Consider the following 27,696-nt stretch of genomic DNA (forward strand, 5'->3'; position numbering starts at 1 on the left):
ACCACTGGACCTAACCAGAATGGTTCTCAGACGTACTCACGTCGGGAATTAAACCCAAGTCTAAGACATGCTAAACCACAGCCTTAACCACATGGCTAGCCCACCACACAAAGAGGGATGAAAACGTCATGAATAAGTCATTATTTGCTCATGGCCTTTTATCTATACGTGAACGTGGTACATCGAAAGTTCAACATAAACGTTTAAATTTTCACTGATATTTATCTTCATCACTGAAAGGTACTTCATGTATCTCACAGCAAGGCTAGACCCTCCAGGAAAACAGAAAAGCCTTGTCAGAGGCTAACACAATAAACCAACACCATGCCTGGCAAGGACTTTCCGTTAGGCCTTTTATTAGTTAGTTAACAAAATCTTTACAAAACATACAATGCAGGTGGGTGAAAAAAATATATCGATAAAATTAAACTCCCAAAATAATTGATTATTAATGAATGAAAACCAAGTTCAAAGAGGATGTCGGTGGTTGGACACTATGTTCAGCACCTGCCATCCTCGTAAACACCAATAAATTAGATGCAAAAGTTGAGAACATTAACCCCGGTAACCTGTGTTAATGAGGGTTCATGGCCGACTTCCCAGTAGTCTCAGGAGATACTCAGGGGTCATTCACACCTGCCCACAGGCCGATATTCAGACCCAAGTCTCCAGTCAATGTTAGTCAAAATTCCCAAATCATGTTATGACTTTGCAGATGTAACTTATGTTTCAATGATAACAGGACCAATCAAGAGAAAGTGGCTTTGAAGCATAGTTATACATTACTGCACTGTAAGCAATGTCAAAATACCTCAGAATTTAGGAAAATAAGAACATTAACAAAATCCCAACGTTGAACAAAATAATGATGCTCTTATTCGTGACATGAGTCATACTTAGAATCTTCTCCCAAAGTCATTTTTTTAGTTATTTAAGTTATTGTTTGTCATTTTTAAACGAACATCCAGTCACTGAAATGAAAGCATTTACAGAAAAAAAAATACACTCTTAAATTATCTAAATAAAACGTAATCAAAAGGAGCCCCGAGACTTGCTTCCTTTTCAGACTGCAGTAATCTAGACTTGCCAACTATAACAGACTTGCATGGGCTGTATTGGGTATATCTGTTTCAAGGTCTGCATGACAGATTAGTTGTTTATGTAAACTAACTATAAAAAAATAAAGGCCTAGTTTGATAAACTGTGCAATCCAGGGTAGGAAACATACCAAGTTTCAACTTGCCCCGACACTTATTGCCTTTGATGCAGACAGGCTGCACCAAATGTTGCTACATGGCCGTGTCTAGGCGTGTAGAACCAAATTAAGCTGCTTTAAAGCAAGGACATCAATGTACGAGAACCAAGAATATTCTTTCAGCCACAACTCAAAATGAAACATAAGCACTGTCAATGCCAACTATCTTACATATGTAATATCTTCTCGAAACATTATCACTGGGAAAATCTGTTTATCTCAAAATACATTCTTTACACACAAATAACAATAAAAAAAGTCATTTATCACAAAGACCATCACGACAGTCAATCAGAAATGATCCCTAACATAATTATCCCAGTATTCCATGTGGTGTGGACTTTCTGGAATATTCGATAGCATTTCTCTCTGTGTCTACCATGGACCAGCAGTATTAAAAACAAATTCCCTTGCTTCGGTCCATGATGATAATAATATTAATAATAACCTGTATATATATATATATATGATGCTCCAAATCCATCCCCTGAAGCATGTTCAAAGCACTACATTATCACCCCAGCCAATGGACCAGTTTGCACACTAAGCTCTTTATCCGTTCCCTTGGACCAACCATTTCATATGCAGGGGGGAGGGTGTTATAATAATCTGTTCCATAAATTGCTGTAAAGAAATGAAAATGCTGGATTTAAAGAAAGTGTTGTTCAGAGAAAAGAAATGTTTGTCTTGAAGCAATGACAGAATAAAATATTCTGTCTCTAAAAGAAATCTCAGGTCTCCCTGACCTCCCTCCTGAATACTACATGGTCTGTTCCTTAGTCATGTTAGTATGAACCATGATCACAAATTAGCTTTGTGTTGCGGAGTCAGGTCCTTCAGCAAAGCTTGGACACAGGGCATCACTGGACCTTTGGTTAAAGTCAATTTACAAGTAAGGCCATTATTGTGTAGGTTTGGTCCTGACTCTATTACAAACAAACAAAAAGGAGAAAAACATTATTACAAAATTACATTTTGTTTGTTGAAAACCCATCAATGCCACAAAAATTCATTAACTCCAGTGTTTAATTTGACATTCAAATTTTACCAAATCAGTCAGTCATTGTTAATTCCATTCAGCAGAAATCCAGAGTTCTGTCCCTTGATACACTGACTCCTGCAACTAACACCCAGCGTCTTCCGAGAAAAGCCGAAATTCTGCACAATCGCAGAGTCTATAAATATGAAAGCTTCTTGATTTAAACCCTCTGAGATCAGACTCGGGCAGAAAAAATCTAATATGCAACAATTACAAAAATAATGGCCTTTCACAAATCTATGCTGATAAATTTTCTAATTTCACCAGTAACTTGCAGAGTAAAACTCTGAATATGTGTCATTGTATCTTTGTGCATCAGAGTAAATGTTAATTCTAGGATTCCGTCAACCTTAAGTATCACCATGTTGAATCAATAACTTTGAAATTAACACACATCAAGATTGTCTCCCTTTGACAGGGTGGGATGCTGATCAGCTGACGGAGAAGTCGAAGTAGTCGATGGCAGGACCAGGGGGGGTCCTCTCTCTGCGGGTGTGGGAGGGTGAGTTGGTCTCCAGCTTCACCACATTGGATGCTGGGGAACCCTGCCTGAAAAGAGGATGATTCAGTGAGTGACAAATGTCATATTTGGGATAATGCAAAAAAATAAAACACAGCATAAAAACCTGTTCCCATTTATTGGTCTTGTTATAAATGAATACAGGTTACTTCTACAAAGCCATAAAATAGCTATTAATTTTATATATTAGTACAATGTAACATGAGTTGGGAAATGTTCAGTTCAATTTGGGAATTTTTATTAACATTTGCTGCAGACTTCTGGCTGAATATCAGCCTCTGAGCAGGTCTATATAAATCCCAGGATGTTCCCCCCAAAACTAAATGACCATCAAAGATAGAGATTCATCTGTCCTTGTGAGGTATCTATCCATTCTATCAATTATGTTTCTAACAAATGTCATATCTGGGAGAACACTTTCTTGGTAAAGTACAGATTCTAGTACTTTCTGGTTTGAGTCCCACCCGGGATTCAAACCCACACTGTCAGAGTGAGGCAACTAATCACCAGCACACAAAGTCAGCTATCTAACCCACCCAACCACCAAGTCTTCCACAAAAAGTCCAACTGGTAGTCTAGATAACATACTTTGTACAGCCCTCTGACAAGTGTAAATTGGCATGGCTCCCATGGCCGAAAGCTATTATTTTGGTTTATGTTTAACGCAGCACTCAGTAATATTCCAGCTATATGACGGCGGACTGTAAATAATCGAGTCTGGACCAGAGAATCCAGTGATTAATATCATGAGCATCGACCAACGCAATTGGGATTGATGACATGCATCAAACAAGTCAGCGAGCCTGACCATCAGATCCCATCAGTCACCTTAAACGACAAGCATAGTCACCTTTTATGGCAGGCATGGGTTGCTGATTCTACCCCGGATCTTCACGAAAGCTATGAACACACAATGCCATTTAGAAAGTGGTCAAATGTGAGATTCTCTTACTAAATATTTACTTGATTTGCAAAATCTGTGGCCGAATGTTTAAAGTAGATGGTGACAAGATCAAATGCCAACTTCAAGGCAAATATATACAGAATTATGATTTGAAATACAAATAAGCCTTAACTTGTAAACATTGAGTTTGTTGTCAGATAGTGTCCATAATGGATGGTTTGACACTAGTTTCAACTGATGTCATTTACACCCACAAACATTTGCCAAGTGAGTGAGTGAGTGAGTGAGTTTTGGCTTTACACCGCTTTTAGCAATATTCCAGCAATATCACGGTGGGGGACACCAGAAATGGGCTTCACACATTGTACCCATGTCGGGAATGCAACCCGGGTCTTCGGCGTGACGAGCGAACGCTTTAACCACTTGGCTACCCGACCGCCCCACATTTGCCATGAATACCCAAGCGAACATCAACCAGTGTAGTGACTGGGATTTCAAGGCCGACTTCCAAATAGTTAAAAGTTGTGGCCTCTAAACAACGATAAATAATATCACATGCACATTCCTGAAATGATGCAGAAGCGGCTCCCAAAACTGAGTCACAAGACAGTTTATTGTTATCTGATTTCTGTTATTTTATGGCCACTATTTTGTTAAAAAAAAAATAAGCAGGAAATACTCCCCTGCCAATATGACAGGCAAAGCAAAGCAAGAAATATTGTACGTTTATCTAGATCTGCTTCGGAAACAAGCTCTTCTGCCATTTATAGTCTAAGTCAAAGTGCTGCCATGGAACTCAAAAAATAATTCTTTTCAAAATCATAAATTAACAAAAGGCACCAGTTCATCACTAGACCTATCAATGTGCCAAGTTTGGTTAATATATCTTCTCTGGAAACGAAACGTGAAGGATGGACAGACAGCACCCATTTCTATATCCCCCTTTCACTTCGTGTCGGAAGACAAAAAGGCCTTACACTCCTGTCAGCAATAGTCATAGAATTGCAGCTTGCACAAACTTGCATGGACCAGAAAATGTAGTGGCTGATAGTGTGAGCACTGTTGGGTATGGTGAAATATCCCAACAACACAAACAGTGTAAACATAAGGCCATGAGTGCGGAGGAATTCCCTGAAACTCACCTGAGCTCACTGGACTGGTGGAAGTGAGGTATTGGAGGCGGTGCCGTGCGGCCATGTTCACGTTGCAGCACAGCAGTCAAGGTCGAGTTGGGCAGCCAACACTTGTCTCTGGAAGTGGAATACAAGTTGTAGAATTTGTTTGTTTTGTTTATTGTCTCAATCAGCAATATTCCAGCTATATCACGGCGGTCTGTAAATAATCGAGTCTGGACCAGACAATCCAGTGTTTGACATCATGAGCATCAATCTACATAATTGGGATAAGATGACATGCATCAACCAAGTCAGCAAGCCTAACCACCTGATCCCCTTAGTCGCCTCGTATGACAAGCATAGTCGCCTGTTACGGCAAGCATGGGTTGCTGAAGACCTATCCTCTCCCGGATCTTCACAGGTCAGAGACCGCCTCCGTGGTCTAGTGGTAGAGCGTCCGCCTGGAGAGCGGAAGGTCCGGGGTTCGATCCCCGACCGCGTTATACCAAAAGACGTTAAAAGATGGTACTTGTTGTTACCCTGTCTGGCGCTCGGCATTAAGGGGCTAAAACAAGGACTGGTCGGCTCGGAGTCAGTATACAGTGTCTGAGTGGGGTATTCATGTTCAACTGCGGCATGGTATCTCAGTGAGCTAGCACTATAAATCGGCATCAGTCCGGACTAGTACAAGCAGCCACACAAACACACACACGTACATGCACGTCGCTATATAAGTGCAATAATCTTGGACGCGACGTTTAACCCCATTTCACCTCACCTCACCTCACCTCACCTCACAGGTCAGAAGTTGTAGAAAAGAAGAGGGCAAATACAGCAGAAGGATATTTAACCCCTGACGAGTGAATCCATGGGGAGTCCTTGGGTGGAACTGAGGAGACTCGACCAACACAAGGCATGACCAATACTCCAGTACATACCTTTTTGCGATTGCAACCACGTTCTTCTTTGGTTCCGAATCATAACTTTGAGTCTCACAACCGTAGAACTCTGCCAGCTCATGTACGAGATGGCGCTGGTCCCGGGTCATCGGACTGAAGGCGTGGCTCCGAGTGGCATGCTTGGACTGAAATAAATAATGGTCTCAAACTATCACCAGTGTAACGGTTGGACTGACGGACAGACAAACACCCATGGTATGATGGACAGACTGCTCACAAGGCTAGATGTTGTTTTGTGTGTTTGTGTGTTGTTTAACACTGCACTCAGCAATATTCCAGCTTATGACGGTGGTCTGTAAATAATTGAGTCTGGACCAGAGAATCCAGTGATTGATATCATGATCATCAATCCACATAATTGAGATAGGATGACATGCATCAACCAAGTCATCGAATCAATAAAGAACTGTTTCCGAAAAGGTGGCTTCGTGTTGACTGATGGTGTGGCTGAATCCGACAGTGCAACATTCTGAATCTGCAACATTTCGTTATCAGACTGAGTAGGTGAGGTGAAATAGGGTTTAACGTTGCGTCCAAGATTATTGCACTTTTATAGCAAAATGCATGTACGTGTGTGTGTTTGTGTGGCTGTACAAGTCTGGACTGATGCCGATTTATAGTGCTAGCTCACTGAGATAACATGCCGGAGTTTTTATCATGAATACCCCACTCAGACACAGTATACTGACTCCGAGCCGACCAGTCCTTGTTTTAGCCCCTTAATGCCGAGCGCCAGACAGGGTAACAGCAAGTACCATCTTTTAACGTCTTTTGGTATGACGTGGCCGGGGATCGAATCCCGGACCTTCCGCTCTCTGGGCGGACGCTCTACCACTAGACCACGGAGGCGGTCACATGCAAAAGTAACACAGATGACATCATTTGAGAGTTTGGCTGATCTCAACGTTGCAGTTTCACGAATGCAGTCAGCAAAACGAGGCCAGAGCAAAATCTCCGACTGCACATCTCCCCGTATGTAAATTGTGAAATGATATGTGTTCTAAAAACGTTATGAATTTAATGTTATGAAATACTTTATAATATGTTATCAGTTGAATACTATGAAGTGATCACTGCTAATACAAGTCAATGCTGCAATTATGTGTATTGCGTTTTGTTTTATCCAAGATGCGGATGTTTCTGAGTGAAAACGTATATAACGAAAAACGTATATAATGAACTGATTTCTCAAGTCCCTTGTAGTTCATTATATCCATGTTCAACTGTAGTACAATCAGGAATGAACATTCTCCAGCCCACCTGCCCTATGATGAGTGAGTGATCTGTGTTGGAACAGAAATGTCCTCATCATGTGTGCTCCACTCACCTGTTTAGCAGAGTGGACAAGATCACTCAGGGCCTTCTCCACATCCGACACAAACTTCGGGTACTTTCTGAAAAAGGACATAAAATCATGTGTCAGAAATGCAGCCCTCCAAGTTCTTTCTTTTGTTAGGGAGCAAGCGGTTCCTAACATGAATATCTTAGGAGCAAAACCTAAGTTTTTAGGAGCCAACCCTTTTTTTCAAGGGACAAGACTGAGAATCTGAGAGGGGCCACATGTTTGTTTGTTTTATTTGAGGTAGGCCACATGTTTGTATGGGTTTCCCTTGAGATAGGCAACATGTTTGTATGGGTTTCATTTAAGATAGGCCATATGTTTGGATGGGTTTCATTTGAGATAGGCCACATGTTTGCATGGGTTTCATTTGAGATAGGTCACATGTTCATATGGGTTTCATTTGAGATAGGTCACATGTTTGTATGGGTTTCATTTGAGATAGGCCACATGTTTGCATGGGTTTCATTTGAGATAGGTCACATGTTTGTATGGGTTTCATTTGAGATAGGCCACATGTTTGTATGGGTTTCATTTGAGATAGGTCACATGTTTGTATGGGTTTCATTTGAGATAGGCCACATGTTTGTATGGGTTTCATTTGAGATAGGTCACATGTTTGTATGGGTTTCATTTGAGATAGGTCACATGTTTGTATGGGTTTCAATTGAGATAGGCCACATGTTTGCAGGGGCTTCGTTGTGTGAAGATGGGTATGGAATTGTAATAGACAGGTACTTAAATAATCATGTAAATACTTCCCTTTGGTACAATATCACTTATGTTCATGGAAACAGGTTACAAAATAAAATACCCTAGTAAATATGTGAGTAAAAGTTGTGTTATATATATTATGATGTCAGACATATTTGGGCAACTGTTTGGTTTGTTTGATGGCCGCACTCAGCGATATTCCAGCTATGTCACCTCATCACCTGATCCCGTTAGATGCCTCTTACATCAAGCATGGGTTGCTGAAGACCTATTCTGTCCTGGATCTATCCCGGATCTTCACAGGTCTATTTGGGCAGTATGAGATCTTTAAACAAGGGACTGACAGCATGAGCAATGATCAACAGGATGTTATGACATACTATGAGCTAGGTGACACTTCTGATCTCATCAGACAGTTCCCGTGGCTAGTTGGTTGCAATGGTACTGTTATAGTGTCTTGAGTCCAGTGTCCCTCATTATGACCTTTAGCTATGGCTGTGTCAGCAGCCTTCAAACGTCACGCTACTCTGCTAGCCTGACACTAATAAACTGCGCTGAGGAGAAGTAAAAATCCAATGATGGTAGTCCTCAGTGACCAATTGTTTCAGGACCATAATTCTGAACCAAGGTAATAAAATCATGAAAATATCCTTATGTCTTGTCTCCAGTGTAATCACTGATTCTAGTCATTGTAATAACTTACTTGGCAAATTCTTTGAGGAAATCAGAGAACGTAGGGTTGCCGAGTTTCCCTTGAAAGTCTGGGTTCTTGATCTCCAAGGCAAGCGCCACACGGCGGTTCCGCTCAATGATAGCACACTCAGCATCACAGTCCAAGCTGGAAGGTCAAGTGATTTTCTCTCAATATACCAACAATACATGAAATTTAACTCCGCTTTGTACAGTGTTCCAGTTATATCACAGGGTGTCTGCTTGATGTGGGAGGAAACCCGGAACTGATACGGTCTGAGACATTTACCACTATTGTGGAACCAATGATGGTGAGTATGGTCGTGACAAACCTAGAAACATAATCACTGAAAACTGGGATTTCAACCTATAAAACTATCTCTGTACACAAACACACAGAGTGAGTGAGTGAGTGAGTGAGTGAGTGAGTGAGTGAGTGAGTGAGTGAGTGAGTGAGTGAGTGAGTGAGTGAGTGAGTGAGTGAGTGAGTGAGTGAGTGAGTGAGTGCGCCGCTTTTAGCAATTATTCCAGCAATATCACGGCGGGGGACACCAGAAATGGGCTTCACACATTGTACCCATGTCGGGAATCCAACCTGGTTCCTCGGCGTGACGAGCGAACGCTTTAGCCACTAGGCTACCCAACCGCCCATCAAACACATAGAGGCCCTGTATAGGTGAGACAGCTAGGTAATACACACTGTGACAGCCGGGTCATGTCGTGGATATAATTTCTGGAATGGCTGAATGAATATGATTTCTGGAGATCTGTGGGTGTGCGCGTACATGCTTGGCACGTGCACATTGTTCAACACTGCACAGGGCAATATTCCAGCTATATGACAGTGGTCTGTAAATAACTGGACCAGACAATCCAGTGACTGATATTGAGTCACCAAGCCTGACCACCCGATCCACAAAGTGGCCTCTTACGACCCGCACAGGTTGCTGGGGACCAATTCTAACCTCTTCACATGGGTAATGAGACATGACCTCAAAATTGGTACATGTCCAGGAAATCCTAACCAAATCATCCTCAAACAAATATCAAACCTTATCAAAAAGAATATATTTCTCCTAAAAGATAACTGTTACATTGAGATAGTAGATAGTCTACTGTGAGGCCTTATACGTTCACAGCCAAAAGGCCTCTTTAATCCAGGCAGTTGGACTCCTGCTGAATGCAGGATGAAGCGGTACGTACCTCCGTGTTCCGCCCTTCATGACACTCGCCAACTTGGCCATGTCCATGACACGCCCACTGGACAGCTGCTGCACGGTCACCCTGGCAACACAACACATGGTCAGTGACAGTCCAGGGAGACAGAGGTAGCTTCTTTCAAGTGAGTGAGTGAGTGAGTTAAAGCTTAACGTCACATCAGCAATATTTCAGCCATATCGTGACGACTTCTTTCAAGTGTGCCACAAGGCATTCATAAAGATGTTTAGGTGTTCCTTAGGAAACGTAAGCCAACGAGAACAATACTTTGGATTTATGCTCAATATTGGTGAGATTGGGCATCACAAGGGTGAGATTAGGCCACTCATACAGGAAAGGTGAAACTGGACCACTCATACAGGAAGGGTGAGATCAGACCACTCATACAGGGAGGGTGAAACTGGGCCACTTATATAGGAAGGGTGAAACTAGGTCACTCATACAGGAAGGGTGAGACTGGGCCACTCATACAGGAAGGGTGAGACTGGGCCACTAATACAGGAAGGGTGAGACTGGGCCACTTATACAGGAAGGGTGAGATCGGACCACTAATACAGGAAGGGTGAGATCGGACCACTAATACAGGAAGGGTGAGACTGGGCCACTCATACAGGAAGGGTGAGACTGGGCCACTCATACAGGAAGGGTGAGACTGGGCCACTCATACAGGGAGGGTGAGGCTGGACCACCCATATAGGGAGGGTGAGGCTGGACCACTCATACAGGAAGGGTGAGACTGGGCAACTTATACAGGAAGGGTGAGATCGGACCACTCATACAGGAAAGGTGAAACTGGACCACTAATACAGGAAGAGAGAGACTGGGCCACTTATACAGGAAGGGTGAGATCGGACCACTAATACAGGTAGGGTGAGACTGGGCCACTCATACAGGAAGGGTGAGATCGGACCACTAATACAGGTAGGGTGAGACTGGGCCACTCATACAGGAAGGGTGAGATCGGACCACTAATACAGGGAGGGTGAGATCGGACCACTAATACAGGAAGGGTGAGACTGGGCCACTTATACAGGAAGGGTGAGACTGGCCACTTATACAGTAAGGGTGAGATCGGACCACTAATACAGGAAGGGTGAGACTAAGCCACTAATACAGGAAGGGTGAGATTGGGCCACTTATACAGGAAGGGTGAGACAGACCACTCATATAGGAAGGGTAAGATTGAGCCACATATACGAGCAGAATGAGGTGTTCTTACTTCTGGTACTCAGAGATGTTTGTGCTACTGTCCCCGCCCAACAAGCAGGACACCTTGGCGCTCTGATGGCCACACGGACACTTGATGGTGATCTGCAACACAGGGATGCTTGGGGTCACACACAGGACAAGGTGAGTGAGTGAGTGAGTGAGTGAGTGAGTGAGTGAGTGAGTGAGTGAGTGAGTGAGTGAGTAAGTGTGAGTGAGTGAGTGAGTGAGTGAGTGCGTGCGTGAGTGAGTGAGTGAGTGAGTGAGTGAGTGAGTGAGTGAGTGAGTGAGTTGGGTTTAATGCTACTTTGATCAGTATTCAAGTTATCATGGTCATATCACAGCGAGTCAGCTTAATGTGAAAGCCAGAACTGATGCAGGTTTTAGGCGTTTACCACTTTGGTGAAACCCACGAGCACAGGTATGGTGCTGACAAACCTGGAAACATAATCAGGGCGAACCGGGATTCGAACCCACGATCATAGGTTTTCGGTGTGCCCAGGGGACGCAACTCTGCGCAGCGATTTGTGGTGCCTTAGGTGACTGGGCCACCCATGCCCCCCAGGACAAGTCATTAGAAGAGATTCTCATGTGATTTGCAGTAATGACTTGTCGCATGTGATTAAGCAAGTAACGACTTGTCGCATTGAAGGTTCTTCTCAGAACCCCTAAGTTGCACTGATTCAGTCGCCTCATACCTGTTACTTGTACAAGTGAGTTGAATGGATCAGAACTTGCCCAAAGGCATGTCACAAATTGTAACCAATCACCCAATCAATAAATGTATATAGTTGGTAACTCCAGAGTTACCTCCCATGGCTTGTGTTGTCAATATTTCGGACACAAAGTGACAAGATCTCACTCAGCAGCAGCAACGATTCATCATCGCTTGAAGTATCCTTTGTGATGAGATTTTTAACAAGAACAATGTGAAACTGGAGTTGTATGCTACAACAAAACACTTTTCTTGCTGAAATTGCATGCTACAAATTGTTACAACAAATCACATGGTAGTGAGTGAGTTAATATTTAACGTCACATCGGCAGTATTTCAGCCATATATTAAAGTGATGAATGAATCATGATCACAGTTATTTTGAACTGACCTCAGCTTTACAAGGCACTTTAGGGCAAGCGTCGTCCGGATGACAGGGAGCTGCACAGGGATGGTCACATCCCTCTCTCTTCCTGACGCACGGCTGTACACACACGTCCCCCTCCCTCTCGCAGTCCCCCTGCATCACCAACATACAACACATCAGTAACACTCCAACATCATCACCACGGCCAGGTGAACCTGTGCTTGATAACATGAGCAACGACCAATGACAGGGAGCATTAGCCAGGTTATACATTGCTCCTGAAAACTGAAAGAACCGACTCAGGAACCTGGATCACCTGTCCCAACCCTAGTCTAGAGTAAAGAACCCCGTACACAGCAGTTGGTTTGTTGTTGACGCCACACTCAGGACCCTGGGTCACCTGTCCAAACCCTAGTCATGAGTAAAGAACCGCGGTCACCTGTCCCAACACTAGTCTAGAGTAAAGAACCCCGTACACAGCAGTTTGTTTGTTGTTAACACCACACTCAGGACCCTGGGTCACCTGTCCCAACCCTAGTCTGGAGTAAAAAAACGCGGTCACCTGTCCAAACCCTAGTCTAGAGTAAAGAACCCCCTACACAGCAGTTTGTTTGTTGTTCAACACCACACTCAGGAATATTCCAGCTATATGACAGTGACATGTAAATAATCAAGTCTGGACCAGACAATTCAGTGACTCACATCATGAGCATCGATTGGGATATGATGACATGCATCAAAATACTCAGCCAGCCTGACCACCCAATCCCGTTAGTTGCAACTTACAACAAGCAGACCAATTAACCCTCACTCTCATTAAAATCAGATCTGAGTTCTCGCTACCGCTAAACAAAGATCTGAGGACATCCCATTACGGGTCACGTCAGACCGACCTTGCGCGAACTTTGACCAACCAATGAAATGACTGACAAGAAGTCCACGTTAGCCAATCAGAAGGCAGCTTTCTCGTGCTTTACGGCACTAATTTCAAACTGGCGACTACGCTTCAAAACATATTCTCGATAAAAAAATTGAAACCTGAACAAACAACATTCTGGAATGGCTAAGCCCGTAACCATGGTAACTATCGTTCTGAATACCCCGTGTTAAAGTTTTCGAGGTTGCATGATTAGAAATCACATTCCAACTGTCACTTTCATGATCTGGTAAGCGACGCTCTTATTGGTCGGATGAAAGGTCGTTCTGACATGACCCGTAATGGGACGTCTTCAGATCTTTGTTTAGCGGTAGCGAGAACTAAGATCTGATATTAATGAGATTGATTAACCCTGATCTTCATGGGCTATATGACGGCTAAATAAATAACCGACTCTAGCAAGACAATCAAATAGATGAACATGATCGTTGATCCACACAACTGAGACACAATGACAAGACACCACTTATATATGACCAGCAAAGGTTACTGGGGAGCAAATCTAACCCAGAATCACCACAGGGCTGTACACTGCAGTAACCATGTGTACCCTACCATCACACTGAAGGGGCTCACCTTGTGACAGATACGCAGACACTTGTGTATCCCACACAGGAGCAGTCTACCACACGGTCTCCCACAGGAAATATCAGCCATGTGACAGGGGATGTTTTTGCGAGTCTGAAACAGGAAATAATTAACTCAACTACATCATTAGTGGCACGAAAAAACACCCAAAACAACATACGCCCGAACACATGCACGCACACAAGCACGAAACCAATCACCCAAGCACGCAAGCAATCACGCAAGCACGCAAGCAATCACGCACACAAGCAACCAATCACGCAACCAATCACCCAGGCATGCAACCAATCATGCAAGCACGCAACCAATCACACACGCACGGGCTTGCATATAAGAAAAGGTCATAAGATTACTCAAATTACTTTTGTAACACATAGATTATTTATGCATCTGTCTTTTCCCGATGAATGTATGTCATAATTTCTATACAGATATTTAAGTATGAAGTTAACTGGTTCTCCAGCCATGTTAATGACACACGAAACATGTTCCTGTTAGGAGTTTGTGATCTTACCTCATGACCTCCCATACAGAGTTTCTCCATCAGCTCCGTGCAGGGTGGGCATACACTGTCACTGTGGCAGTTATGGCGAACTGAAGACAATAGAATGTTGTATATGGGATGAAAACTCTCATTGATTGGAGCAAATCTTTGATGCCACAACAGTATGATATTATTAAAAAACAAAGTACTTTTGCTTCAATATCGAAGTATTTCAAGTCTGCTTTCACACGGACAAAAACCCAGTTGGCAAAACAGTTAAAACTAATGAGCTCGGGGGGCGGTCGGGTAGCCTAGTGGTTAAAGCTTTCGTTTGTCACGCCGAAGACCCGGGTTCGATTCCCGACATGGGTACATTGTGTGAAGCCCATTTCTGGTGTCCCCCGCCGTGATATTGCTGGAATATTGCTAAAAGCGGCGTAATACCTACTCACTCACTCACTCAATGAGCTCGGGTATTGAAAGACCAAGGATCAAGCTGATCAATCAACACAACATTAGGATCTGAGCCACAACAGCAGATCCTGGCACATCTAAGGTTGGCAACTATGCAGAGGATATGAGACTAATGGGCTCAATTCCCTAACATGGTCATACTAGAAATTTGGAAAAGGAGGAAGGATCACCTTGATGTTGACACGGGTGGGTTCGGACGCATGTTTTGTGACATTCAGGTGGGCGTGTCCCGCACGGTATTGGTGGGAAGATGATCTCTGCTCCACAGTGGCAGGACAACTCATCAAAACCTGACAGATTAAACACAGCATGCATCTTGATAATTACATCAACTAAACACAGAGTTTGTGACATGTATTTATTGATTTAAATAACATAGCTACGCGATAAAATACAAAGAACAATGAAGAACGAAGCATAGTTTACTTTTCAATAAAACATTGTTCTATCATGACGTCATTTCTGGAGATTTGATAATGTTGCATATGTGACAACTCTAATTTTGAAATGTAGCAGGGCAATGCAGATAAACATGATAGCCGAACGATCGCATCCCAAAGCTGGAGAGATATGACAATCGGTATTGGGAGAAAAGATACAGGTAATCGAGGTGAGGATTATGAGAATATGCGGGAAATACCCACATAAAATAGACTTGTCCGAGATTGCCGAGGTCAGATTTTCTTCAGGGAATCATCATTATTTAAATGCGGTAAATATTTTTACGGCTTGTACAATTTATTGTCATCCTTAACTGTACATAACGTTGATGTCTCATATAAGAAATAAACGACGAGTGGGAGTTGTTTATCGTACAATAAAGCACTGCAGCGAGAATAAAGCAGAAGGGGCACATCAGTTGTCAGGTGCCAGTTGTATATAGTTGGATGTACTGTATGCACTGCAATAAGCTTCCTGGCACTCAGCAAATTGACAAAGAGGAGAGCTTCTTTAAACCATACGCAAGTTAAATTTATTATCAGACATCGAGTGTTAGGGACCCAAGTTCAAACATCAATTAAAAGAAAACTTATTCGATAATAGTTACAAGGCAATATTCTACTCATGTAGTGCCGTTTTCTATACAAAATCTGTATTTTACACAAGAATATATCGACTGTAATGTAAATTTTCAGTCATAGTCTAAGAGGACAGTTATAAATCTAGAAATTGGTCGGGACATGTATTGGAGTTGGGCACTTAATATGGTATAATTTGTGGGAGACAACAGCCTCGGTATAACAGTGGTAACGTATTACTTAATGTAATTACAGTACGTTCCAGTCAAGACTTACCAGCAACAAGACAAGGCTGGCAGTTGCCACGGTGACACAGAGCCTTACACTTGTGGCGGCCACACTTCAGCTTCTTGCCACACGTCACTTCACAGATGTGAACATCTCTCTGGAACACAGACCAACCTGAGGTTTAGCCAACGTAAAATACCGTATTCGATGTAATAAACGCCCTGCTCTAATAAGCGCCCACGGCATTATTTACTTATATATTTGCTGGTGAACAATCCCAATTAGCACCCCTTCCGATTGATCAATGTACAAAAGACTTATTTATTCGCGTATAATAGGCAATTAAATTCTGAAAAAATATATCTGTCGTATATAAACATTTCAGGCTGTCAGCATAAACCACGAAATTTATCTTTCAACTCTGTTTTTTCTCTCACCAAAATAACATTCTATTAAGAGCTGACTATTTCTAATTTTGAGAGCGCCCTGGGCGCTTATTATGTCAAATACGGTACTTCATACTATATGGATGATGGGTGAAATGGGATTTAACTTCATGTCCAAGATTATTGCACTTATATAGCGATGTGCATGTATGTGTTATGTTTGTGTGTCTGCTTGTACTAGTCTGGACTGATGTCGATTTATAGTGCTAGCTCACTGAGATACCTTGCCGCAGTTTAACATGAATACCCCACTCAGACACAGTATACTGACTCCGAGCCGACCAGTCCTTGTTTTAGCCCCTTAATGCCGAGCGCCAGACAGGGTAACAACAAGTACCATCTTTTAAAGTCTTTTGGTATGAGGCGGCCGGGGATCGAACCCCGAACCTTCCGCTCTCCGGGCAGACGCTCTACCACTAGACCACGGAGGCGGTCTCATCCCATATGCATACAAATTGAGAATGGATGCAGATCATTTTCTTTGGGATGCAAAAAATGACTGTGAGACATAATATTGATGAAAAGAAAATTTTTAAAAATTGCATGTTACACATACAGATAGACCTGACGATGTTTCCTGGTAAGACACACTCACACAAATTTAAAAGTTCAAAATGACTTATATTTCATAAGGAAGAGAATTTATCGATGTCAACTTCTTTATTATGAGGAACACAACGTTTTGTAGTTTTTGCTTACTCCTTCATCAGAGAATTTATGGATGTCAACTTCTTTTTTATAAGGAACACAATGTTTCGGAGTATATCATCAGGTGACAAAGGAGTAAGCATATACTCCAAAACGTTGAGTCCTTCATGATAAAGATGTTGACATCCATAAATTCTCTACCTTACATGTAGCACTTCTAAATGCCTTTCAAAAGCCTTGACTTCTATTTCTCCCATCTTTATTACCACTCATCTATGACAGGTCAAAGGCTTCTCAGCACACGCCCTGATACGGCGTCGGAGCAATGATGGGAATCAGGCAGGATCCCAACGATCATCATACTCAAAGGGCTCGTATTTCGGTACACCTGCACTAACCCCTGGATCCATTCCCGTGGTTCTCGCATTCCTAAATTACCCGCCCTTATAATGAGTGAGTGAGTGAGTATGGTTTTACGCCACTTTTAGCAATATTCCAGCAAAATCCAGGCGGGGGACACCAGAAATGTGCTTCACACATTGTACCCATGTCGGGAATCGAATCCGGGTCTTCGGCGTGACGGGACAACGCTTTAACCACTAGGCTACCCGACCGCCCCCCCCGCCCTTATAAACCCAACTACATGTAACCCAGGACGCGACGATAAACCCAATTTCACCTCACCTCACCTCACATGTAACCCAATATGGCCGGGAGGAACGAACCCATCCCCCAAAGATTCTTACCGTACAGCATGTTTCAGTGCACTTGTGACGAGCACACAACTTCTTCTTCGTGCATCGCCGCTCACATTTGTAAGGATTAGTGACTACAAAACAGAAAATAACATACACGATATACATTATTTGTTTGTTGTGTATTTTGCACCAGTAATATACATCTACATCACGTTTACCTGCATTGTAAATAATTTAGTCTGTACCAGATATACCAGTGATTGATAATATGAGTGAGTGAGTGAGAATGGTTTTACGCCGCTTTTAGATTGATGATATGTGCGACTTCTCCCAAGAGTCAGGACAAGAAACCATACAATCGAGAGAGCCAGAAAACCTGACCATCCGATCCATTAAGTCGCCTCACATGACAAGCATATGTTGTTGCTTGTGAGGATTACAGGCAAGGATACAGGTCCCCAGCAACCGATGCTTGTTGTAAGAGGTGACTAAATGGATCGGGCAGTCCCGTTCGGGGACTTGGTTGACAGCGTGTCATCATTTCTCAATTGCTTGGGTTGATGCTCATAATGTCAATCACTGGATTGTCTGGTCCAGACTCAATTATTTTTAGACTGCTTTCATAGACATCATAGCAACAATCAATCAAACAGCATACCCGATAGGTTGCTGGGGATGAATTTCAATCCAGAATCCCCATGGGGTAATATTAAAAGATGGTACTTTTGATTAACTCTTACAACATCTAACATAGAAAAGGAATCAAACAACAAACTAGAAATATGTAAGTAATATATTTACTTTTCGTTTTGACTATTGTTCACAAATAAACATTGACTTGTCATGAACTGAGTGTACTCTGTTGAACAAAACCTGTGACATGTTTCTCTTGGCAATAAGAAAATATGTTTGTGTCCTGTTAAGACTGGCACCATAGAATCAGTTGTACAAGGCTTACCTGTAAATTTGGTTGTTTCAGAACAAGAGAAAACCTTCTCCTTGGCCCCACAGTAACACATTAGAGTTGTCTCCCCTTCACAGGGACCACACTCCCCAATGTGACAAGGACGATCACATGTATGGGGGGCATCTGTAGGTAAAATAGGCGTAAATACTCAATGGATCACAAAAGTGAAACCAAACTCTTTGTTTTTTTATTTATCCTTGGCAAGTGACCAACATCTGACTCTTTAACTGACTGACATAAAAGTCCAATTTCCACCCTTGCCAAACCAGGCTGCAATTTTGTGGCTCGGTCGCAGCAACACCAGTGGCTATTACGAGTCCCTTCTATGCCCCTTCCATTGAAGAATCAGATTCCACCTGTCATACCACTTGCAGTTACATTTGCTTAAAAAAAAATGGGGGCACCCAGTCAAGATCTGATCGATAATGAGATATATATTGTAATAAGCATTTACTTTGGGAAGTGTTAGAACCATGGTGGCGGAACACAAGCTTTGCAAATACTGCAATCGACCAAAACCTGCATTGCAGTTGCCATGTGTTTACAAACTGGATTTCGATTTCGTTATGTGATTTTGATTGACCTATACATAGAATCGTCATTCCATCCAAAATAGAACTCAGAAATTCCAGTCCAGGTCAGCAAGGTTGGAGCTGGACCTGTATAGTCAGTTAACTCCCTTGGCTCGGGAAGAAGGCATTTCATGATACACAAGAATATTTCAACTTAACCTACCTTTTGGGCCACAAGTGAGAGGCTTTGAGCACAGTTTATCACAGACTGGGATGGGGTCAGCACAACTTGAGCGCTGACCATCAGGGAGGTCGGTCAGGAGGGTCTGGCCACACTGGCAGTGTGTGACAAGGTCTGGGAGGAGGGGGCACCTGCCACACTCCCCGGGGTGACACAGCTGTTCACACGTGTGAGTGCCACACTTGAGGGCGCTGGAGACACAGAGAATATCGGTCAGGACAGCAGCAGAACTAGCCAAGAGCGACATCAGTTCCAAATGAAGCATTCGTACAATCTCCATCATCATCATGCTTATCAGTTTGTTGTTTAATGCCGCACTCAGCAATATTCCAGCTATATGACGCTGATCTGTAAATAATCAATTCTGGACCAGACAATTCAATGATTGACATCATGAGCATCGATCAATGCAGTTGGGATACAATGACATGCATCGACCAAGTCAGCGAGCCTGTCAACATGATCCCGTTGGCTGTCTTTTGTGGCAAGCATGGGTTGCTAAAGACCAATTCAAACCCGGGTTTTCACGGGTTTATGATAATCAATCAAGCTTAGTATCATGATATCACTTTATCATTTTAGTGAAAACTACATTCCTTTCTTATATAGTACTGACATCTTTTCAGTTTTAAACACTTACATCATTATACAATAAAAATAAAACGTCACATTAAAACCCCAAACTGATTTATTAATAAATATAAAACAGTCAACATAAATTTTACTGCCGGAAATTGCAACAACTTCTTAATCACCATTAATCAACACAAATTAACCGAAATTATTATTTAGAAATGCTAAACATGGTCTTTCCCAGACCAGATCAGATCAAGTACGGCATCATATTTTGTTTAATATATGATCAGTGGTGCCTTTGATCCTGCCTCCAACCAAGAAAGAATATGTCTTGGTAGGCCATATATGGCACTGTTATGTCTCTAACTTACAAAAAATACAAGACAAAGCTCCATGCACCTACCGTCGACACTCCTCATCACAGGAGAAGGACACCTCTCTGGACTCGACACTGCCACAGAGTACGTCCCTCTGACTGTGGCCCCCGTAACATTCTGGAACACAGACAGGTAGATGAGTCAGTCCACACCCTCTACCTCATGCAAGGCATTGTTAAGGCTTTTCAAGGCAAAGATCAGGGTGTTTTAGGCTAGAAGTAAAACCAAGGGTACCTTCAAACAGATTTATGAGCACACTGGTTCAATTTGTATATCTAATAACACTGTTTAAAAGATTCAAGTCCACGCACCAGTATTTCAATATTTTCACAAGTAGTTACTTAGACATCTTTTGCAAATTCTTCTTATTTCTTGAAATATTAGAAAAAATGTGTTTAATATATTTATTTGAACGAAAATCAATTTTGAAGTAAACCTTTAATCTCATTTCCCTGGACATGTCAGTTCAATATATTTAAATTGTAATGTTCCCAAAGAAACAGCATTGGTTGGCAACAAGCTAAAAGGAACATCACTATAAAAAAAAGAGTAAATATAATAAAAATATAAATATAAATATAAAAAACAAATAGAATACAAATCAAAAAATACAATAAGACCAAATAAAATAAAATTAAGATAATATACATATCCATTTACAACTGTAACTATTGAAACCATGTTGGGAATCAAACCATGGCTTTCAGAGTGAACGGTTAGGCGTTATGCCAGCCAACTTCCCCTGGTCTAAGATAAATCAACGTACTCTGTGTGACCTTCTCCTCACACGCGTGGCAATCGCCCTTGTGGCACACCTCCTGGCACTCATGTTTGCCACAGTTGAGGGACTTGCCACACACAGCGTCACACTTGTAGCTTGTGTCGTGACCACACCGTACTAGATTCCTGGACAAACAAAACACATGGCTGTAGGTCATCATGTGCTTGAAAGAAATCGATAGTTTGTAGTATGAAGTGACTGAGTGTGGTCTTACACCGCTTTTAGCAATATTCCAGCAATATCACGGCGGGGGACACCAGAAATGGGCTTCACACATTGTGCCCATGTGGGGAATCGAACCTGGGTCTTCGGCGTGACTGTGCATGCTTTAACCATTTGGCTATAGTAAAAGTACTAAACAGAGCTAACCAGCTTCAGTGGCAGAAAGAAAAGTGACATCATTTGATGGTCTGCAAATCATTGTGATGTAATTCCTAAGTGATATCAAATAGCTGCCTGCCTCTTAAATTGGGCCAGTAACATTTCCATAAAGCTGGCCCGACTATCAAGTTGACAATTTTAGTCAATACATATTTATTTCTACAAATTGTCAAGTCAGTTAACACATAATTTTGTTTGCATTTGTAGTTTATTGGAAGTGTTTTAGTTTAGGAAAATATGATGATGGCTCCTGACCAGTGAACTTTGGAAACTAGTTCGTACACTGGTGATGTCTCCTTGTTGCATTACAGTCCCAATATTTGCTAAGCACGAAATAATGGGGGCCAATTTGAGTCTTCTGCTAATTGAGATGAAGCAAGAATATTTGATAAAGCTTTGTGAATAGTAGTCTCCTTACTTTGATCTGCCACAGTCGCAGCTTCTGTTGACGGTAGCACTGCACGGGGGGCACGGTCCGGGGTGGCACAGTCTGAGGGGAGGAACATACATTTGTGACTGCAGTGAGTGACAGCTTGCTACATGATGTACAAGGACACAGCCTTATCCAACAACATGAAGAGAAGAGCAACCATGCTAAACAAAGACTTTTCCTCTCCTTGTTTGCTTTGCATTTCATTCTAATCTAAGGCATAGGGAACCCAGAGTGCAAGGGTGAAGTGAAGGGACATAACTCTACTCACAAAATACAAGGGCAGTGAAGGGACATAACTCTACTCACAAAATACAAGGGTGAAGTGAAGGGACATAACTCTACTCACAAAATACAAGGGCAGTGAAGGGACATAACTCTACTCACAAAGTACAAGGGTGAAGTGAAGGGACATAACTCTACCCACAAAATACAAGGGCAGTGAAGGGACATAACTCTACTCACAAAATACAAGGGTGAAGTGAAGGGACATAACTCTACTCACAAAATACAAGAGCAGTGAAGGGACATAACTCTTCTCACAAAATACAAGGGCACGCTCCTTCCCAGTTCGTTACACTCTCGGTAACATCACTGTCATTAGGATGGCTGTGGCCATTACAAGAATCTTGAAATTTGTGCCTCTGACCCCAAATGTTTATACTTATGTTTATGTCTTTGGTAATGCCATCATAATGAATTTTGAAAATGTTTATGACTGACCAGATTTCCCAGATGAATTTACCATTGACCATCAGATTGGTTCGAAACGGAAGATGAAGGGACATAACTCTACTCACAAAGTACAAGGGCAGTGAAGGGACATAACTCTACTCACAAAGTACAAGGGCAGTGAAGGGACATAACTCTACTCACAAAGTACAAGGGCAGTGAAGGGACATAACTCTACTGGCAAAGTACAAGGGCAGTGAAGGGACATAACTCACAAAGTGCAAGGGTGAGGGCAATCGCCCTTCCTCTTCTTGTGACACACCTCCCCACAGCTGTGAGGGGTCTCATACTGACTGTATGCTGGGTCCCGCATCTTTGCTGAAACACAAACACAGTGTCTGTGAAAGTCCACAGTAGCAGCGGTATTGGTTGGGCACTTTCTCTGTGACATTCTGACAAGCACCTGCACACACTTACCACAGTAGCAGCAGTATTGGTTGGGCACTTTCTCTGTGACATTCTGACAAGCACCTGCACACACTTACCACAGTTGCAGCAGTATTGGTTGGGCACTTTCTCTGTGACATTCTGACAAGCACCTACACACACTTACCACAGTAGCAGCGGTATTGGTTGGGCACTTTCTCTGTGACATTCTGACAAGCACCTGCACACACTTACCACAGTAGCAGCGGTATTGGTTGGGCACTTTCTCTGTGACATTCTGACAAGCAGGGCACCTCCAGCCTGTGACACTCCCTGAAAGATAGAAACACAAGGGCCGGGTGTGAACAACCTCTCAGTGATGCGCCATCATTCAACCCCCCCTTCCCTCTAAACACTAAAACAGGACAGAATATGTTAGGCCTAACACAAACAACATGCTGACATTATCCAACTGGGTCAGAGTGATACTGGATGAGTGTTTCAAAAGCAAAGCCACATCAAAAAGTACACAATCCTGTCAAACGTCTTTGAGAGAAAATCATTACTCTAGGAATCAAATGGTCAAAATATATTTAACTGGCACAAATTATTACAGTCTAGTATTTGCTTGCACAGATAAACGCATGACCAAATAGACAAGAAAAAACCCATCAGTTTGTTCCTACTAGTATGTTCCTGGTTCATTGATATTCTCCAGAAAAATGTCAATGATGATTCTCTTTCTTTTCAAAATGACATAGGCATGCCCCCTCATGAGAGTGATGCACCATATTAGAGCGTCTCACCATCTCTCTCTGTGACGGTGGAAGTCCGAGCCCACTTCTTGATGCAGTGCAGATGGAAGACGTGGAAGCAGTTGCCGCAGCTCCAGATGGCGTGTTCACACCGCACGTTGTCATAGCACACCATACACTCGTACTTGCCGCGGGACAGCTGGTTCAACAGAGTTCCTGGACAACAAATATTCATTAGAATTAGCCGGGGTTACATATAAACATGCACCTTCCACCACTGCAATTGTTCTCTATTTGAGTCATGCCACAATAGGCAATATTCTAGAGTTGGGGAGGGGACGGTTGTCTAAGGTGCCACCATTCGCTGTGCAGAGTTGCGACCCTTGGGCACAGCAGTATGATTGTAGGTTCGAATCCTGGATTGCCACAATAATGTTTCAAGGTTTGTCAGCACCATTCCCGTGCTCATGGGTTTCACCAAAGTGGTTTGTGTCTGAGACTGTATCACTTAGGGTTTCCCTTCCACATTAAGCTGACACGCCACGCCTTGATGTAATATGGTAACTGGAATACTGTTAATAGTGGTGATAAACCAAACTCACTTGTTAGGATGGCAGCTTCGATCCATAATTCTTACTTTACACCCCTTACAAACCCCTGACAAATGTTAATTTCAAATGTACTTGAGTTAACATGAGGCTTATCTCTGTAAACTGTCGAATAGTCTCTGCCAAACTGCCCAATAGTTTAGGTACGTACTATCAGAACAAGTAGAAATTTGTCATTTTTAAGGGTCCTGCTATATGTTATCATTATAAGGACTAGTGGACTAAAATTGCTAGTTTCTACCATGGTAAACAGTTTCACCTAATAAGACATTTATATTTACAGTTTAATGATGTGAAGTTTTTCATGCAGCTTTTCCAAACTCTGGTGTTCATAAGGTTTGGACCGCACTCATATTCCAATGAATTCCCACAACATGCACAAAGTGAAAGTTAATTCTCAGATGATGATAAAGTCCTCTTACCCCTTTGTGTCTCATCCTTCTCAGCACGATGACCTTGACCTCTCCTGACACCAGCCTGGCCAACCTTCTCATCACCCTCTCTGCCATCCTCTCGTCTGTTCTTGTCGCCTGACCTCGGCCGACTACCCGGAACTGGAGATGCCTTTCCCCTGTCCTCGCTGGTTCTACCCCGCCCACTGTGCTCCCCCCTCGCACTGTAGTTATACTGCTTCCGTTTCCCCCCACGATCACTCCCATATCTTGGACGGCTTGAGTTTCCATCTCTAGAACTCCCTGTGGTAGTACTGCTGTTGTACTCTGAGGTTCTACTCTGTCCTTGATCGAACTGTTTTGCTGACTCGTTGCTTTGTTCGTTTACGTCCGACAGACTTGGACCAGAATTAGCTTCATAATATTGCTGATCGTGCATATTTGGGTTATAATAACCTTGGTTTTGTCCATAATAGTTCTGGTTATAATAACATGTCCCCCTCCCTCTGGTGTTTTGCCCCCCTCCGCCACGCCCCCGGGGACGGTTCTGTCTGTAGGAATGGGAGGGTACTGCCTGCTCCTGAACCCACTGAGTATCCTGGTATTGATACAGTGGGTACTGCTGGCCATACACAGGCTGCTGTGGGTAAGCCTGTTGGTAGTCGTATGTGTAGTAGTACTGACCGTTATAGGGGTTAAAGTATGCCTGGCTGGCACCTGAAGCGTTGGTGGGGTCGCTGTAGCTGAAGTCGCTGTAGCTGTTCTGGGAGTTCTGACTGTAACTCATAGCTGGTTCTTGTAACTCAACTTGCTTCTTTTTCGCGGATATTTTGGTACTTGTCTCTGGCTAGAAGGAAGCAAATGAAAATGGTTAAAAAAAGTCTTGTCTTTGATTTTTGGTTTGTTGTTTAACGCCGCACTCAGCAACATTCCAGCTATATGACGGCTGTCCGTAAATAATCGAGTCTGGACCAGACAATACAGTGATTAACATCATGAGCATCGATCCACGCAATTGGGATACCATGACATGCATCAATCAAGTCAGCGAGCCGGACCACCCGATCCCCTCAGTAGCCTTTTATGGCAAGCATGAGTTGCTGAAGATTTATTCTAACCCAGATCTTCACGGGTCGTTTAATAATGAAGTGAGCTAAATCTATGTTGAAAAATATTCGGATGGACAAAGGTTGTGATTTTCTGTGACTGTCAATTAATGATTTGTTAGTACAGTGTTAAACAACAAACAAACACTATTAAAATGACAAACACATGGGCGATTGGTAACAAGACCAACAGGAATTTTACCAGACTGCCGTTTCACAGTTCACACCAGTTCAATTTCGGCGTCAGGATTATTCTGAGATGAGGGTGTCACTCATCGCATGCTGAAGAACATTTTGACATTTAATTTCTGGTTTTGAGGTTAACATTAAGTCTGTAAGAAAACATGGTATTGTTCATAAGAGGCTTTCACTGTCAGCAAATACATAGTACTCAATCAAACAAACGGCGCCAACATAGCCGGTAACTGTGGGTCTGTCACAGGTACCCGGCCTCTTCCTAGTGTGCCCAAATTGACCAAATGACAACACAAACGTTCAGGACATAGTCAGCCTTCTCACCAATTAAATGCGACACTCGACTTTCTAGCAATGCTTCAAAGATGTGGTGTCGGTGCGACTTTCAAAATTGTTTGGTTCGTCGTGAATATTGTGCTCTTAAATACTTTGTTTTCCTACTCAATAACTGTTTCCGTGGTGCAATATGCTTCAGAAGCAAAAACAGAGTTATGTCCCTTGGATAAGATTGCCACATATATTGCTCTCCTAAAGACTATTTCACTTATATACGAGTGCCTGAGATATATATCGCTTCAACGGTAATGAAAACAAATTGTTCAATGTATTATCGCATTCTGTACACCATATATGTTGATTTCTCCGCCAATTGTTTACGCTAAAACGGCGCCTATCCAAACGTCACCAAATTTGCCAGGCTAAAACGACACCGTTCGTAGAAGGGCGTTAATATCGAGAAAATAAACGATATCTTATCATTTACCATGTATTTTAATTTATTCCAAACCAAAAACATAATATTCTAAATATTTATCCTATAAATAGATATTTATTACTGTGAGTTATAAAATGAGACTGTCTGTTTTGGACTTTCAAATTAGTATCTATACGTTAGTACTAAATATATTAAAAAAATATTCAAGTATGCTCAATTTCAATTTTATTTTTAAAGTAAACAACGTTTAAAATGACAAACAAACGAGTATATCTAAATGTGAACATACGTGGTGTGAATTGCTTATAAACCTTTTTAATTGGGAAATGGGCGGTTCGCAAGGGGTGGTGCTGGATGTTTTGGAGAACAATCTCTCTCTCTCTCTCTCTCTCTCTCTCTCTCTCTCTCTCTCTCCCTCTCTCTCTCTCTCTCTCTCTTGTGCCGTAAAAAGCAAATTTATTGATTTTCAAAGATAAAAATCTAAGATACTTTTAGTTCCGTAGTCTGGAGAGGTTATAACACAGGTTACCAATCAAGTTTCCGGTAAATTGAGGAAATAAGTTATGGAGACATCAAAATTATCCTCGGAAAGCCTAAGAGTTTTTCCACTTTTATCAACTCGTGTTGATATATTTAATATCAAAAGACACTCGGGTGACATTCTCTATTTATTACCTACGAGGGCAAACATATCGGGGTTAATAAAAGTTGTATGTGCCCTATACATATACTAGGGCCATGTCACGTCACGAGACAAGTGTATCGGTTCCGTCATCCGGGCGGCGTTGTTGACGTCATTCGAATCTTATTGTGACGTGAGGTCGGAATGACGTCACACAAGAAACAACGTCATAGCTGAAGATTGTTTACGTCATTCGACAAATTGTGGTTTTCTAAGACAGCGGTGGCGATCAGTGCATTTTTTTTCTAAATTCGGCTCTGTATGTAGACACCTTCTTCGATAATAAATAGAACATTATATTCGTGTTCATGTCATAC

General features: G+C 42.4%; 1 protein-coding gene across 1 annotated transcript; it reads right to left on the reverse strand.

Annotated features, from left to right (window-relative positions):
* Positions 1-327: 327 nt before the first annotated feature.
* LOC124114689 (transcriptional repressor NF-X1-like) lies at positions 328-26,477 on the reverse strand. The gene is made up of 23 exons (XM_046475374.2): positions 26,307-26,477; positions 24,712-25,528; positions 23,733-23,897; positions 23,182-23,259; positions 22,776-22,878; positions 21,817-21,888; positions 21,003-21,142; positions 20,263-20,353; positions 19,266-19,474; positions 18,522-18,653; positions 17,612-17,694; positions 15,820-15,928; positions 14,695-14,814; positions 14,081-14,160; positions 13,555-13,659; positions 12,066-12,194; positions 10,973-11,064; positions 9,739-9,819; positions 8,549-8,683; positions 7,120-7,186; positions 5,772-5,917; positions 4,861-4,968; positions 328-2,843 (listed from the first exon to the last, which is right to left on the reverse strand). Exons 2-23 carry the CDS (start codon positions 25,466-25,468, stop codon positions 2,726-2,728), a joined length of 3,120 nt encoding a protein of 1,039 aa, XP_046331330.2. The 5' UTR covers positions 25,469-25,528; positions 26,307-26,477; the 3' UTR covers positions 328-2,725.
* Positions 26,478-27,696: the final 1,219 nt, after the last annotated feature.

This window comes from Haliotis rufescens, unplaced genomic scaffold (assembly GCF_023055435.1).
Source record: "Haliotis rufescens isolate VD_foot unplaced genomic scaffold, xgHalRufe1.0.p SCAF_10, whole genome shotgun sequence".
In the NCBI taxonomy this organism is placed as follows: Eukaryota; Metazoa; Mollusca; class Gastropoda; order Lepetellida; family Haliotidae; genus Haliotis; species Haliotis rufescens.